We start from the raw sequence: 17,366 nt of genomic DNA, 5'->3' as shown, positions 1-17,366 counted from the left end.
ACAATTTCTCCTCCACTTTACTCTCAGTTATTACAAGATTCTCTAGCTTACTGCCAGAGTTGAATACACCTCTGGCATTCCTCTCCCTGAATAACTCCTCATGTGTGAATGTCGATGCAAAATATTCATTTAGTTTGTTAGCTACCTGAGTAGGATCATCAACAGTTGACCCATCGATATCAAGTGGACCAATCTGATTCATCCCCTTCCTTCTAGAGTTCACATAAGTAAAGAACTCTTTGCTATTTTTCTTCGCATCCTTCGCCAAGGATTTCTCGTAATCTGCCTACGCCTGCCTAACCTCCTTTGTAACTTGGTTACAGACCAAGTTGTATCTATCATAGGCTTCTGTGTCACGTGTTAATTTGTATGTATCTCATGCATTTTTCTTCTCTGCCATATGCCTCATTAGTTCATCTGACATCCATTTAGGCCTAAACCTTGAACAATATTTCTTAGTTGGTATGTAAAGCCTAGTAGCTTCCAAGATAAGTTCTTTGAATGCTTCCCATTTTGAATTTGCTGTTGGTAACATCATCAGTTTATCCCAATGTATAGAATTTAAATACTGTCTCAGTCCATCATAGTCGCCTTTACGAAAGCAATACCCCTTCCCTTTACCCCTAATGGTAGTTACCTCTGAGTAAATCCCACTTCAGAACACTGTGATCACTGCCACCTAGTGGTTCATTTACCTGCAGATTCTTAATGCATGAAAAATCACTACTGATAATCAAATCAAGAGTATTACTCCCTCTAGTTGCCTCCCAAACATGCTGATGTAGAAAACAATCATCCAATAAATCCACAAAAGCCTTGCTAGTGTGTGAGTGACCAGCCCCCAAATTCCAGTCAATATTTGGGAAATTAAAATCCCCCATAATAACACTCTCTGATTTACTGGCCCACTCTATTTCTCTGTACAGTTTCTTATTATACTCATCAGTCATTAGGCCTATAGCACACTCCTACTCTCAATTTTGATCTCCCAATGCTTATGTCACACCAAACTGACTCGACACTGCACTGTCCAGCGATGTCCACTGGCTTCACTTCCTTGGATTTTATGTGTTTCTTAACTAATAGCATAACCCCTCCTCCCTTCCTATCCTGTCTATCCTTTCTGTAGACATTGTACTCCCCAAATTCCAGTTCTGCATTCCTTATATATGTGTGACACCACGTCTCTGAAATCCCAACAATGTCTGCCTTTGATGTTTTGAGCAATACCTCAAATTCATCAAATTTATTTTCTAGACTCCTAGCATTGGTGTACACGCAAGTATACATGCACCTGCTCTTTCTCTTAGCCACCCTAACACAACCCATGTGTTTACTTGTACCCCAATGATTCCCAGCAGTCTCTGAAATATCCTGCATCTTATTTTCCAGGCTGCTGCTCATTCCAATAAAAGCAGTGGAAGAATCACTTTCTCCTCTGCCAGTGGCTACTGTTAATCTATTAGTCCTTGTATCCCCCCAATCTAGCAGTTTTCCGACCCTCCTAACACTGCCTCGATAGCATCAGCAAACATTCTTGCACCCTTTCTTTTTAAAGTAGAAAAGCAGCATTTAGACTCTTTCTTTTATAAAACATCATACAAACAGGACGATTATAAATCAGTTAATATTAAAGCTGGCAAAACTAGAAAACCTTTGGAGTCATTTATAGATTTCCAATTGAAAAAAGCTTGTAAGAGTTCCATTCTGAGTTCGAAAAGAAGCACAGTGACCTCCAATGTTTGTTAAACAATAAAACAATTCCCAAATGTCACACCGGTTTTTATAACAGTCTAAAAGTTAATTTACGGAAGGATTAAATTTTTCTAAGAGTGACTAAATTCTTCCAAATTTTTGCTTGTTTGTACACGAATAATTTTGTACTAACTTCTTGTTCTTATTTATGCTTTACCACGATTATGTTCTTTTATAACAGTCTAAAAATTAATTTGTGGAAGGATTAAATTTTTCTAAGAATGACTAAATTCTTCCAAATTTTTGCTTGTTTTTACAACAATAATATTTTACTAACTCCTTGTTCTTATTTATGCTTTACCACAATTATGTTCTACACCATATTTTAAGCAGCAAACTTACTGCTGCGCTTCTCTGGATAACTGTAAGCTTTGGCATATTTATTTATGTCTGAAAATTTTCCAGTTATTTATTTTGTTTGGCATTTTCCAGTTTTTATTTATGTATGAAATCTTACATTTCTTATTTATTTTATGTCTGATATTTTCCAGTTTTTGGTTTTCTTAATTTTTAATATTTTTGCATTATTATTATCATTAGTGGCATGTGATGCCAGAAAGCAAACTTTTAAAGCATCAACCAAAAATAATAAAATTTAAAAAATTAAAAAACAACAAAAATTCCCTGAGCGTCTGTCCATCACCTGCAGTAATCTGTATAGTTCCATGAATTTTTTCAAACTACCCACTTCCACAACAAATGGAAGTTTCTTCCAACAATGAATCATTTGCAGGCTGAAAGGAAACCTCCGTACATCTAGCCTACAACCATCCTTCCTGAATTTGAATTTGAATTTATGACCCCTTATGTCTGTATGGTGGGCAGGAGCAGCAGTGAGTAGCACACGCTTCTTGATTTAGACCGGAGTTCGAGCCTGTGACCACCAAATACGGAGGATGCGGAAAGGTCAGGGAATGACCACCGCATATCTCGGAGCAATATGGCCTTAGTTGCTAATGCTCCTAAAAAAAAACAAATAACAAAATAATAATAATAATTATGTCTGTATTCTGAGCATTAAGCTTGCTCGGTCCTTTCACAGCCTTAAACACCTCAATCAGATCACCTTGAAAATGCTTTGTCTCCAGACACTGCAATTTGCAGAACTGAAGCCTATCTTGAAAAGTCTATTTTGTTTCTTTTTCCCATATTGTTGTCCTTCTCTGCACCTGTTCTAGCAGAACTACATCCTTCCTAAAATGAGAGCTCCAAACCTGTATGCAGTACTCATCATGTGGCTTAATCATTGCCTTATACAACAGGATAATGACTTCCTTGGCCCTCCTAGCAAAGTTCCTGTATATCATAGGAACTTTGATATACCACAACTTTGAGCTGTCCTAGCAGCTTGTCTCCATTGCTCAGATAACTTCATATCTGACTGCACAGTTACCCCCCCCTCCCCAAGATGTGTTTTCATTATCCACTAGAGTGAGTGTACTACTACACAGTTGGAACATTAATCTAGGATTACTGATACCCATATTCAGTACCCTGAATTTGTCAGTGTTAAACTTCAACTGCCATTACTCACCTCATCTGTCTAATTTTTTTAGATCTTGTTGCAGCAGCTTACCCTGACTACTATAATTAACCACCCTACCAACCTTTGTATCAGCTGCAAACTTAGACATTAAATCTGATCTTCATCATTATCATTAATAAATATAGAAAACAACAATAGGCCCAGCACTGAATAACATTAGTCCATGAAGTGCATGTCCATTGATAACCACTCTCTGTCTTCTCCAACTCCACCATCCCTTTATCCAGAACAGTAGTTTGCCCTTAATGCCAGATTTGTACCACTCTGATTTGTACAGCAGTCTTTTATGTTCAACATTATCAAACATTTTCCTGAAATCCAAGTATATGACATAAAAATAATTTTTGCATACAGTTCCTTTGTTGTGGCAACATGGTATCCAGTCAGATTAGTCAAACAAGATCACTGCTTAAGAAATCCATGCTGCGACTATATCTGTCTATATTTACTTTTCTGTTCACACACTCCTGTTCACAGGGACCTCACCTGAATCCAAAGCTACTCTTATAATTATAGCTAATGGTTTGCTTACCTCCTTTGCTGCCTCCCTTGATATAATTGGAGAAATCCCATCTCCCACCAGGCACCTTTTTTTATGTTGAGTTACAACAATTTCTCTTCCACCTTCCTCTCGGTTATCACAAAATCATTTAGCTTCCAGTTAGATTTTGATGAACTTTTGTCATTTCCCTCCCTAAAGAACTCCTCATGCATGAATGTAGATGCAAAATACATATTTAATTTATCAGCAATCTGAGCATCATCATCGTTAAACCATCAACATCAAGAAGAAGATCAATGTGATTCAATCTCTTCCTTCTACTCTTAATATAAGCAAAGAAGTCTTATCTCCTTAATGACTTAATTACAATAGTTTATACCTACCATAAGCTTCTGTATCACCCGATAGTTTATTTGCATCCCATGCATTTTTCTTCTCTGCCACAAGTCTCATAAATTCATCTAATGCATTTAGGTCTAAGCCTGTTTTATACCAACTGTTTCTTAGTTGGTATGAAAAGCCTAGTAGCTTCTACATTTATTTCCCATAAGCCATTACTTCCCTGAATGCTTTCCAACAGAATATGCTGTTGTATCCTTGCCAATGTGATTCAATCCCTTAGAATTCATACACTTTATAGAATTTAAAAACTAACTGCAGATCTAAAAAAAAAGCAAAAGCCCTTCCCAATAACTCATATTGTCATTGTGCCATAAAACATCAACCAAACATCAACAGTTTTTTTTTTTTTTTTACAATTAAATTTCTCATGTATCAACCTATATAATCTCCTGTATTATATAAATTGATAATAATATTATCAACCTATATAATAATATTATCGAGGTAAGCCTCTATGATAGTATTACAGAAGTATATCTTTGTTATTAATAAACTAAAAAATGGAATGCACCAAACATTTGTTAAGGTTTCATAAAACTGAACTTCTTTTTGGTTATGTTTTACTGTTGGCCTGCTAAATATGTGGAAGGTACATTTCATAAAACCAGTAAAATTTGAATGCATTAAAAAAAAAATCCATTATTTGTTAATGGTGATAAAGATTACTTGTATCTGTGTCTTCCTTTAGGAGTCAGTTTACTTCTGAGTGAAGATAGCGTTAAAGACCAGACATTTTTTTTATCCCAGATTCCTCAGAGGGCTCTTCGTTGTTGCATGTTTCCAGTGGGTGTACTCACCAAGTCTTGTGTCAAAAAAATTGCCTCTGCAGAAGGCCTCAATAGGATTGTCAAGAAAAGAGAGGTAATAATTTTCCCTATTAAAATAAAAAAATATATTACATAAATATGCAGACATATTAGCATTAGATTCAAGAAAGCAAAATTATGTAGCATCAGCCAAAAAACAAAAAACTTCCATTTCATCCATCCATTTCCTCCAAACGTCTGTTCAGTTCTTCCTTGAATTTATTTAAACTATCAACTTCCACAATGACAGACGGAAGTTTTTTCCAGCAATCAACTACCCACTCAACCCAATCAACGCTGGCTAAAGGCAACTTTCCACACATCTATTTGACAACTGTCTGTGCTCAATTTCAGTTTATGCCCCCTCAGATTTGTAATCTGAGCAATAGGAAACATCCCATCAGCATTGAGCCTGCTCAAACCATTCAGGGCCTTACACAACTCAGTGAGATCACCTTTCAGGTGCCTAGTCTCCAGGCACTGCAATTTGCAGAACTTAAGCCTTTCTTTGTAAGAGCACCACTTTGTTTCCCTCAATAATCTTGTTGCCCTTCTCTATACTTGTTCTAGCAACTCTACATCCTTTCTAAAATGAGGCATCCAGACATGTACGCAGTACTCAAGGTGTGGCCTGATCATTGCCTTTTACAAAGGAATAATCACCTCCTTATCCCTGCTGGCAAAATTCCTATATATCATCGACAAGACCCAATGACCTGCTCTGGCAGCCTGTCTGCACTGCTCAGAAAACTTTATATCTGACTGCACAATTACCCCCAGGTCGTTTTCATTCTCCACTACCCTGAGTGCAGTACCACACATGTGATACATTTCTCTGGGGTTACTGCTACCCAGATGCAGTACTTTGCATTTGTCAGTGTTAAACTTTAGTTTACACTTCTCAGCCCATCTGCCCAACTTTTCTAGATTCTGTTGCAGTAGCATACTGTCATTATTGTCATTAACAATCATTATTGTCATTAACAACTCTGCCAAACTTTGTGTAATCTGAAAACTTCGACATTAAGCCTGATATACTCTCATCAATATCATTGATAAATATGAATGATAAATAAATATCATTGATAAATAAAAATGATCCCAACGCCAAACCCTGGGGGACTTCATTAATAATATTGGACCACGAAGAGCAGTGTCCATTGATTACCACTCTCTGTCTTCTCCCACTCCATTGCAGCAACTTGCCCTTAATGCCACACCTACACTTTGTACAGTAGTCTTCCATGTGGAACAGTATCAAAAACTTTCCTAAAATCCAAGTATATGATATCAAAATTATTTATTGCATTCAGTTCTTTTGTGACCACATCCAATTAAATTGGACAGAGAAGACTTCACCTTTACAAACCCATGCTGTGTCTGAGCTATAAATGCAGTCTTGTCTAGACGATCTTGCAATGCTTCTTTAACCAGTGACTCCATTATTTTCCCAAGAACAGAAGCTAAATTACAGAAGTCTGTAATTATTTGTGTTACCTTTTAATCCCCCTTTGTAAATTGGAGGAGATACATTTGCACATCTCCAGTCCGTAGGGACCTCCCCTGAGTCCAAGGATACTCTCATAATTATGTCTAAGGGTTTGCTTACTTCCTTTGCCACCTCATTTAATATAACTAGAATGATCCCAGGTGCCTTATGTTTAACTTCCACAATTTCTCCTCCACTCTGCTCTCAGTTATTACAAAATCATTTAACTCCCTGTTAGAGTTTGATAAAGATCTGGCCTTCTCCTTTGAATAGCTCCTAATGGTGAATGTAGATGCAAAATACTATTTGAATATTAGAATAGCTCCTCATGTGTGAATGTAGATGCAAAATACTCGTTCAGTTTATCAGATAGTTAAGCAGGATAATCAGCAGTCGAACCATCGATGTCAACTTGAATAATCTGATTCATTCCCTTCCTTCTAGAGTTGATATAAGTAAAGTAGTCTTTGCTGTTTTTCTTTGCATCCTTTGCCAAAGATGTCTCGTAATCTGCCTTCGCTTGCCTAAACTCCTTTGTGACTTGATCACAGACTAGCTCAGTGGTTTCGATCTTTTTTTAATAACGGCACCCCTAAGTAATTTATTTTATTTTGCACCTAATTGAGCACTCCTACTCAATTTTTTGCCTGTTCGATCCGATTCTCTCTCTGTATATATATATCTATATATATAATATTAAAAAATTATTTTATATGATAGTTATTACAATAATATAGCTATAAACAATTCGATAATTGTACATTACTTAAAATACTTTTTATAATTGACTTAATATGATAGCATAGCTTAATTTATTACTGTACTCACCTTTTTTTTATAATCTGCAATTGATGTTTGAATAGGGTGGATGATAATTTTAATTTAAATTAGGAGTAAGTAAGTTGGGGTTTAAAAACAGAAGTTAAAATATGCACAAGGAAGTAGAAGTGCATGTCTTCGTCCTTGGTTGTCAATATTAAAGTTGAAAATAAATCGTTAACACTTGAGGCCAATAGCCATAACAAGTGGCTTTCGTTATCCACGTCTTCAGTTGGCAATGATGGGTTGAGAGTGAATGCGTGTATTTAAGAAAGCTAAGTTCCCATGATGCTCCTGGTTACACGTGGAAATCTCAGGTGCATGAGATTCCAAGCCGGTGCAATGTTGTACGGTAGTTTGGTATTTAATCCTTGGAGATTGGAATGGCGGGGGAACCATTCTATGACTAGGGCTTCATATTGGAAGATTTTAAAACTGGATTTTAGTTTGATAATGGGAATGGCTGAGTCTACTAAGGGGGTGTGATTGTGAGATTGAACATGTGATGCCAGTTCTGTGTTGGTTTGGCCTGTCTTAAAACTATTGTAATGGTGGTACGCACGTGTGTTTGATTTTTTAATAGAACCATATTTTGAAGTTGTTTGTGCTACCAATGTAACATGCATTGCAGTTAGGTTGACATTTTATTAGGTAAATAATATTGTTCATATCGCTGATATGATATTTTTGTGTGCCTTTGTATGAATTAAATAATCAGCCAAGTTTATTATAAGTTGAGAATGTGAGGGTAATGTTGGTACCTTTTGAATATGCGGCGTAACTGATTGTAAAAAATTACTATGGTAAGGTAGGATAATATGTAGATTATTATTAGAGGTGTGTTTGGGTGGATTGTTAATATTATTTTGGACGGCGAAAATGGTTTGTTGAATTAATTGAGTGGGGTACCTTCTAGATATGAATTTTGTTGTAAGATATTGAAGTTCGTGATTGAGATCATTTTGTGTAGAACTGTATTTTATAGCATTGTAAATCTGATTATAAAGAACGGCTTTTTTTATGTTAAGCAGGTGGTGCGAATCAAAATGTAGGTACTTGCCAGTATGGGTATTTTTTCTGAAAATTCTTGTTCCTAGTTTGGTGTCATTCCTATATATGGTGAGGTTCAGAAAATTAATTTGTCCGTTTTCTTCAAGTTCTATGGTGTATTTTAATCAATTGTGTACTGAATTGAATTTAATGAAAAGATTGTCTATTGTGGATTTTGGTCCTATTAAAAGAATGTCATCTGCATATCTTATAAATAATTTTATATCTAGAGGGTATGGTTGTAGTACATAGTTTTCTATTGAAGCTAGGTAAATTTCAGAAAGGGGGCCTGAGAACCCCAATCCCGTAGGTAATCCGTATATTTGCTGGTATATCTGATTGAGAAATTGAAAATATCTAGCATCTAATAAAAAGGTTGTAAGTTCTAGAATACTATTAATTGAAAGGGAAGTGCGATTGGGTAAGGTATTATCGTCTGTTAAGAGTTTGTAATGTTGAAGGTAAATGTATATTAGTGTACAATATACAATGAAGGTAAATCTCATTAGTGTACAATGAGACTACATCAAACGATGCTATTATGTCGTTGTTGGTTATTGTAATATGTTTTATTTTATCAAATGTTTGGGAGGTATTGTTTACTTTGAATTTCGAGAATCTGGTGAGGGGGGGAGATGATTTTAACTAGAAAAGAAGATAAATTAGTGAAGGCCAATTTACTGAAAGATATTATAGGTCGTAGTGGGTGGTTGGGTTTATGAAGTTTGGTAATTCCATACATATGTGGTAAAATGTTGTTCCGGATGCCAATTTGTTGTAAGATGTGTTAGTTGATTTCATTGTTTGACCTTAATTTTCTTAGAATGATGTCTAGTTTGTTTTTATGTTTAGAAATATTATATGTATTGTCTAGTTTATATGTTTCTTAGTCGGAGAGTATCAATTCCATTTTTTATATGTATTTTTTTTATTAATTATTACTATGGTGTCGCATTTGTCGGCTTTTTGAACTATAATATTTGGGTTATTCCGTATTTTTTGTAAGTTACTTAACTGTTGTTTATTTATGTTGGGTTGGAATTTAAGTCTAGAAATAAGAATTGAATTGCTTTGGTCTATTAATCTCCATTTATCCGGGTGGTTATTTATTATTACAACAACCCACAACGACATAATAGCATCATTCGATATAGTCTCATTGTACACTAATGTACATTTACCTTCAACATTACAAACTCTATGTAATTTCTTAACAGCGATAATACCTTACCCAATCGCACTTCCCTTTCAATTAATAGTATTCTAGAACTTACAACCTTTTTATTAGATGCTAGATATTTTTGATTTCTCAATCAGATATACCAGCAAATATACAGATTACCTATGGGATTGGGGGTCTCAGCCTCCCTTTCTGAAATTTACCTAACTTCAATAGAAAACTATGTACTACAACCATACCCCACAGATATAAAATTATTTATAAGATATGCAGATGACATTCTTTTAATAGGACCAAAATCCACAATAGACAATCTTTTCATTAAATTCAATTCAGTACACAATAGATTAAAATACACCCTAGAACTTGAAGAAAACAGACAAATTAATTTTCCGAACCTCACCATATATAGGAATGACACCAAACTAGGAACAAGAATTTTCAGAAAAAATACTCATACTGGCAAGTACCTACATTTTGATTCGCACCACTTGCTTAACATAAAAAAAGCCGTTCTTTATAATCAGATTTACAATGCTACAAATACAGTTCTACACAAAATGATCTCAATCATGAACTTCAATATCTTACAACAAAATTCATATCTAGAAGGTATCCCACTCAATTAATTCAACAAACCATTTTCACCGTCCAAAATAATATTAACAATCCACCCAAACACACCTCTAATAATTATCTACGTATTATCCTACCTTACCATAGTAATTTTTACAATCAGTTCCGCCGCATATTCAAAGGTACCGACATCACTCTCACATTCTCAACTTATAATAAACTTGGCTCATTATTTAATTCATGCAAAGACACACAAAAATATCATATCAGCGATATGAACAATATTATTTACCTAATAAAATGTCAACTTAACTGCAATGCATGTTACATTGGTAGCACAAACAACTTCAAAATATGGTTCTATTAAAAAATCAAACACACGTGCGTACGACTACAACAGTTTTAAGACAGGCCAAACCAACACAGAACTTGCATCACATGTTCAATCTCACAATCACACCCCCTTAGTAGACTCAGCCATTCCCATTATCAAACTAAAATCCAGTTTTAAAATCTTCCAATATGAAGCCCTAGTCATAGAATGGTTCCACCGCCATTCCAAAATCCAAGTAATAAATATCAAACTACCTTACAACATTGCACCGGCTTGGAATCTCATGCACCTGAGATTTCCATATGTAACCAGGAGCATCATGGGAACTTAGCTTTCTTAAATACACGTGTTCACTCTCAACCCATCATTGCCAACTGAAGACGTGGATAACGAAAGCCACTTGTTATGGCTATTGGCCTCCAGTGTTAACCATTTATTTTCAACTTTAATATTGACAACCAAGGACGAAGACGTGCACTTCTACTTCCTTGCGCATATTTTAACTTCTGTTTTTAAACCCCAGCTTACTTACTTCTAATTTAAATTAAAATTATCATCCACCCTATTCAAACATCAATTGCAGATTATAAAAAAAGGTGAGTACCATAATAAATTAAGCTATGCTATCATATTATAGCTATAAACAAAATTACAATTCATAATGCAAATTTTATACATATATAAAATATATATACACTATATATATATATATATATATATATATATATATATATATATAGTGTGAAGAAGAAGATTTTTGTTTAAACCTATTGAATCTACAGTATACGCCAGAAGTGAACTCGACTAAATGGATAAGGAATGTAGCGATATATGGTATGAAAAAAGAAAGAGACAGGAAATTAAAAATTAGAAATGAAAAGGCGACCAAAATAAGATTACATTGCAGTGCTTTTCACAATTTCAGTGTCTTCATCAAAGGCCATCCACTGAAATTATGAGAAAGATGGCAATGTTCTTGTGGTGAAGGTAAAGAAAGCCTGCACGAGAAGCACACAAAAGTTCAATAAAATTTACCAGTAAAAATACTTTGCCATAACCGCATTTCTATTGTTGCTCGTTTGGTAAACAGACAGTGGGTGTTATCGGTCAGGAGTAGAAATTGAATCCCGTGGGAGATTGAAACCCTCCCGAAGTGGAGGGGTAACCTGACCTTTTTTCTTTAGAATCACTGGTGGACTAATTGATAAATTGTTTATTAAGAAAAAAAAAAGAGAAGCCCACACAAGAAGCACAGCAATTTTCGAAAACGTTTACTGGTGAAACTACATTACGAACATTTTTTACGATGCCAGCACTTCCAATATGACTCTGTTCGTGATTCAATTAGTTAATTCAGTTAGTGATTCTAAAGAAAAAAGGTCAGGTTACCCTCCTCCACTTCGGGAGGGTTTCAATCTCCCATGGGATTCAACTTCTACTCCAGACCGATAACACCAACCATCTTTTAACCGAGCGAGCAACAATACAAATGCCATTGCGGAAAAGTACTTTTACCGGTAAATTTCATCGAACTTTTGCATGCTTCTCGTGCAGGCTTTCTTTTCCTTAACCGTTGTTGCTTCTGTTTCCGTGGTGCCTCCGTAGCCAGGTGGGAAGGAGCAGCAGTGTGTACCCCATGCTTCTTGATTAGACCGGGGTTCGAGCCCGTCACCACCAAATGCGGAGGATGCGGAAAGGTCAGTGAATGACCACCGCATATTCCGGAGCAATATGGCCTTAGTTGCTAATGCTCCTAAAAACCAAACAACAACAACAACAGCTTCTGTTTCCGACATATTCTGTATGCTATGGTACATGTGTGCTGTAGCCATGTGTTGAGATCGAAATTTTAAAATTTTGCGGTAAGAATAAGGTCTAATAAATTGTGCCAATAAATGTAATTTTCTAACGCTAGCAGTCGCTAACGTACCTACACATAAATATGCTGGCACGCCACCATCTTGGTCCTTTGGTCAATTTTACAAGGTAACTGTAAGTCCCTTTCTTTCCGATATTCATTACTTTAGTTTTTTCAATTCTTTTTACTTGCTTCTGTAAGGTTATCCATGATCTGTATGCCCTACGTAATATAATTACTAGGGTTCAGATTTTTATGTATTATCTTATTCATTTTTTGTTTACATAAAGGCAAGAAACTTAATCTGTCCATGTTACATGGTCTGAGAATCCTAAAGATGTGTGTTTATAATTTCATATTTCTTCATATTTTATACTTGTTGACATAAAACTTTCATATTTTGTCTTACGATAATTGAAAAATTATTTATCAGATTGATTTTTAAAATTTATTTCTAAAAAACCGTGGGAATTTACATTTAATCATTTCACATTCCAGTGTGGGCGGGCATGAGCAGCTAAATCTCAAAGTTATTTTAATTGGCTCTTTAGTCACTCACAACAACACAGTAGCGTAATTTTAGCTATAATTTAAAACTTTACAGTAGTTTCGCCTTATACTGAGTTCAACGAATTATTCGTTCAACTTATTTTATACAGTAGAAACTTCATCTGTTGGCAAAAGGAAGCCAAAATCAAGCAAAATTGAAGTTTTTAGAAAATGGATTTCTTTTGTAAATGAGTCTAAAGACACATACCAAATGGATGGAAAAATAATATATTGTAAAGTGTCCAATAAAGATGTACAGAAATTAATTAATAAATATAATATCAGTGTGGATACACCATAGATAACTTTTAAATAAAACTACGATCGTAGTGTGAAAGGCATCATTTCGTCTCTATCTCATATTGTGCTGTTCCTACAACGAGTTGCCCATGTATGGCACTACCTCAAATAAGTAACGCTTCACTAATAGAGAATTAGTGAAGAATTAGAGAATTTCACTAATAGAGAAAACTAGTAGTTGTTGGTGACTCTATTGTCGGGGAAAGGGGAACATGCTTTGTAAAAAGGATAGGTGGAACAGGACCAGAGTATGCTTGCCAGGGGCAAAGGTTGAAGACGTTGTAGAGCGGATATCATCTTTTAAGGGCACAAAAGGTGATATAGTTGTACATGTTGGCACTAATGATATTAAGAGTAGGAGACCAGCGGAATTACTTAACAAGTACAGGTCACTGTTGAAAAAAAGCCGTGAAGTAGGGTTGAATTTGAAAGTGTCTGCAATTCTGCCCAGACACAATAGGAGGGAGTATATGATGAGAGCCTTGTCGATCAATTCGGCCCTGGAAAGATGAGCAAGGCTCAAGGGGTAGAATTTTTTTCAGCCTGGACTGTACTTGTTAACAGGAGAGATTGCTTCTACAGGGATGGGATACACTTAAATAGAAAGGGTGCAAGAATATTTGCTGATGCTATCGAGGCAGTGTTAGGTGGGTCGGAAAACTGCTAGCTTGGTGGAAGACAAAGATTAATAGATTAACAGTAGCCACTGGCAGAGGTGGAAGTGATTCTTGCACTGCTTCTATTGGAATGAGCAGAAGCCTGAAAAACAAGATGTAGGATATTTCAGAGACTGCTGGAAGTCATTGCGATAGAAGTAAACACATGGGTTGTGTTAGGGTTGCTAAGAATAGAAACAGGTGCATGTATACTTGCATGTACACCAATTCTAGGCATTTAGTAAATAAATTTGATGAATTTGAGGTATTGCTCAAAACATCAAAGGCAGATATTGTTGGGATATCAGAGACGTGGTGTCACACAGATATAAGGAATGCAGAACTGGAATTTGGGGAGTACGTCTACAGAAAGGATAGACAGGATAGGAAGGGAGGAGGGGTTATGCTATTAGTTAAGCAACACATTAAATCCAAGGAAGTGAAGCCAGTCGACATCGATGGACAGGGAAGTGTCGAGTCAGTTTGGTGTGACAAAAGCATAGGTAAATCAAAATTGAGAGTAGGAGTGTGCTATAGGCCTAATGACTCTGATGAGTATAATAAGATACTGTACAGAGAAATAGAATGGGCCAGTAAATCAGAGAGTCTTATAATGGGGGATTTTAATTTCCCAGATATTGACTGGAATTTGTGGGTTGGTCACTCACACACTAGCAAGGCTTTTGTGGATTTATTGGATGATTGTTTTCTACACCAGCATGTTCGGGAGGCAACTAGAGGGAGTAATACTCTTGATCTGATTATCAGTAGTGATTCTTCATGCATTAAGAATCTGCAGATAAAGGAACCACTAGGTGGCAGTGATCACAGTGTGCTGAAGTGGGATTTACTCAAGGAGGTAACTACCATCAGAGGTAAAGGGAAGGGTTTTTGCTTTCGTAAAGGTGACTATGATGGTCTGAGACAGTATTTAAATTCTATACAGTGGGACCAACTGATGATGTTACCAACAGCAAATTCAAAATGGGAAGCATTCAAGGAACTAATCTTCAAAGCTACCATGCTTTACATACCAACCAAGAAATATTGTTCAAGGTTCAGGCCTAAGTGGATGTCAGATGAACTAATGAGACATATGGCAGAGAAGAAAAATGCATGGGATACATACAAATTAATGGGTGACATGGAAGCCTATGATAGATATAAGTTGGTCTGTAACCAAGTCACAAAGGAGATTAGGCAGGCAAAGGCAGATTATGAGAAATCCTTGGCAAAGGATGCAAAGAAAAACAGAATAGAGTCCTTTACTTATGTAAACTCTAGAAAGAAGGGGATGAATCAGATTGGTCCACTTGATATCGATGGGTCAACTGTTGATGATCCTGCTCAGGTAGCTAACAAACTAAATGAATATTTTGTATCAACAAATGTAACCCCAATTCACAAAGGAGGATCAAAGGCTGACACAAGTAATTATAGACCTGTTAGTTTGACTTCGGTTCCAGGAAAATTAATGGAGGCACTGGTTAAAGAAGCACTGCAGAATCATCTGGACAAGAATTCAGTTATAGCTCAGACACAGCATGGTTTTGTTAAGGCAGGTCTTACCTGACCAATTTGATTGGATACTATGATGTAGTCACAAAAGAACTGGATGCAGGGAATAACTTTGATATTATATATTTGGATCTTAGAAAGGCTTTAGATACTGTTGCACATGGAAGACTGCTGCACAAATTGGAGCAGTCTTCCATGACAAATGGCATTGGAGGCAAATTGCTGCTATGGATAAAGGGATGGTTGAGTGGCAGAAGACAGAGAGTGGTAATCAATGGACACTGCTCAACGCCGACTAATGTTATTAGTGGAGTTCCTCAGGGTTCAGTGTTGGGTCCATTGTTGTTTTCTGTATTTATAAATGATATTGATGATGGTATATCAAGCTTAATGTCCAAGTTTGCAGACAATACAAAGGTTGGCAGGGTTGATAAGGACACTACTGATGCTATGCTGCTACAACAGGATCTGGAAAGGTTGAGCAGATGGGCTGAGAGGTGGCAAATGAAGTTTAACATTGACAAATGTAAAGTACTACATATTGGAAACAGTAACCCCAGATCAACGTATCAACTCTGTGGTACTACGCTGACAGTGGTAGAGAATGAAAAGGACCTGGGGGTAATTGTGCAGGGAGATATGAAGTTCTCTGAGCAGTGCAGACGAGCTGCAAGAGTAGCTCGTGGTGTCTTGTCAATGATATACAGGAATTTTTCTAGCAGGGACAGGGATGTGGTTATTCCCTTGTATAAGGCATTGGTCACGCCACACCTTGAGTACTGTATACAGGTCTGGAGGCCTCATTTCAAGAAGGATGTAGAGCTGCTGGAACGAGTACAGAGAAGGGCAACAAGATTAGTGAATGGAACAAAGGGTTGCTCTTACGAAGAAAGGCTTAAGTTTTGCAAATTACAGAGTCTGGAGACTAGGCATCGGCGAGGTGATCTGATAGAGGTGTATAAGGCTTTGAATGGCTTGAGCATGCTCAATGCCAATGGTATTCTTCCTCTTGCTCAGAATAATCACCTGAGAGGGCATAAATTCAAATTGAGGAAGGACGGATGTCGGATAGATGTGCAGAAATTTGCCTTGAGCCAGCGGGCAGTTGGTTTGTGGAATAGACCTCCATCACTTGTTGTTGAAGTTGATAGCCTAAACAAATATAAGGCTCAGCTGGACAGGTATTTCGAACGAACGGAGGGGTGAAATGGGAGGAGTGGTTGTATTTTTTTTTTTTTTTTGGCTGATGCTGATGCTTGCTTTCTTGCATCATATGCCTCTACTAATGCTAATGCTAATTAGTGAAGCGTTACTTATACTAATACTAATAGACTATTGTTACTTATTCTCAGTGAGTATCAAGGTGGTAGATGACTTTCATCAACCGGTGAAATACCACCACTTTGCTTATTGGAGGCTTGAAGTGGTGAAACCCATGTTTAGTCTCTAGAGCAAAGTTTCCGGCATCCACCCCCTCCCCTCCATACTTCACCTTCAACCCATGCACGGTACTAAGTACTATAGGTTTTGATACTTTTCATGTTTGGGGTTTTCATAAAAAAAAAAAAAAAAAAAATCACTCAGACGGCACCGTTTCAAAGGTAGTTGGCTTTTCATCAGTGGGTGATGGTAAGACAAGTAACAAGTCTTCTCTATTAGCGAAGTATTACTTATTCGAGGTAGTGCAATACATAGGCAACTCGTTTGGAAAGAACAGCATAATATGAGATACAGACGAAATGATGCCTTTCACACGAGGTGTCTCTGTAGCCAGGTGGGCAGGAGCAGCAGTGCATAGCACACGTTTCTTGATTAGACCGGCGAAAAGGTCAGGAAATGACCACCGCATATCACCGCAATATGGCCTTAGTTGCCAATGCTCCTAAAAACCAAATAACAACAGCCTTTCACACTACCATCGTTAATTACCTGGTAATAGATCTATCATAATTTTTATTTTTGGATGCTTCGATATATGGACATTCCAAATTTAATGCTCATACATATTTAGTTTTTTCATATAAAT

General features: G+C 36.5%; 1 protein-coding gene across 1 annotated transcript in view; it reads left to right on the top strand.

Moving 5' to 3' along the window:
• The window catches only part of LOC150090459 (mitochondrial tRNA-specific 2-thiouridylase 1), a 190,487-nt gene that overhangs the window by 73,075 nt on the left and 100,046 nt on the right, over positions 1 to 17,366 (top strand). The window contains exon 5 of the mRNA XM_090390324.1: positions 4,894 to 5,066. Coding sequence (XP_090246450.1) covers positions 4,894 to 5,066 — 173 coding nt within the window. The remainder of the gene's footprint in view (positions 1 to 4,893; positions 5,067 to 17,366) is intronic.

The sequence above is a fragment of the Mastigoproctus giganteus genome, chromosome 2, assembly GCF_048544385.1.
Source record: "Mastigoproctus giganteus isolate SK-2022 chromosome 2, ASM4854438v1, whole genome shotgun sequence".
In the NCBI taxonomy this organism is placed as follows: domain Eukaryota; kingdom Metazoa; phylum Arthropoda; class Arachnida; order Uropygi; family Thelyphonidae; genus Mastigoproctus; species Mastigoproctus giganteus.
This window is presented reverse-complemented; position numbering and strand designations above follow the sequence as displayed.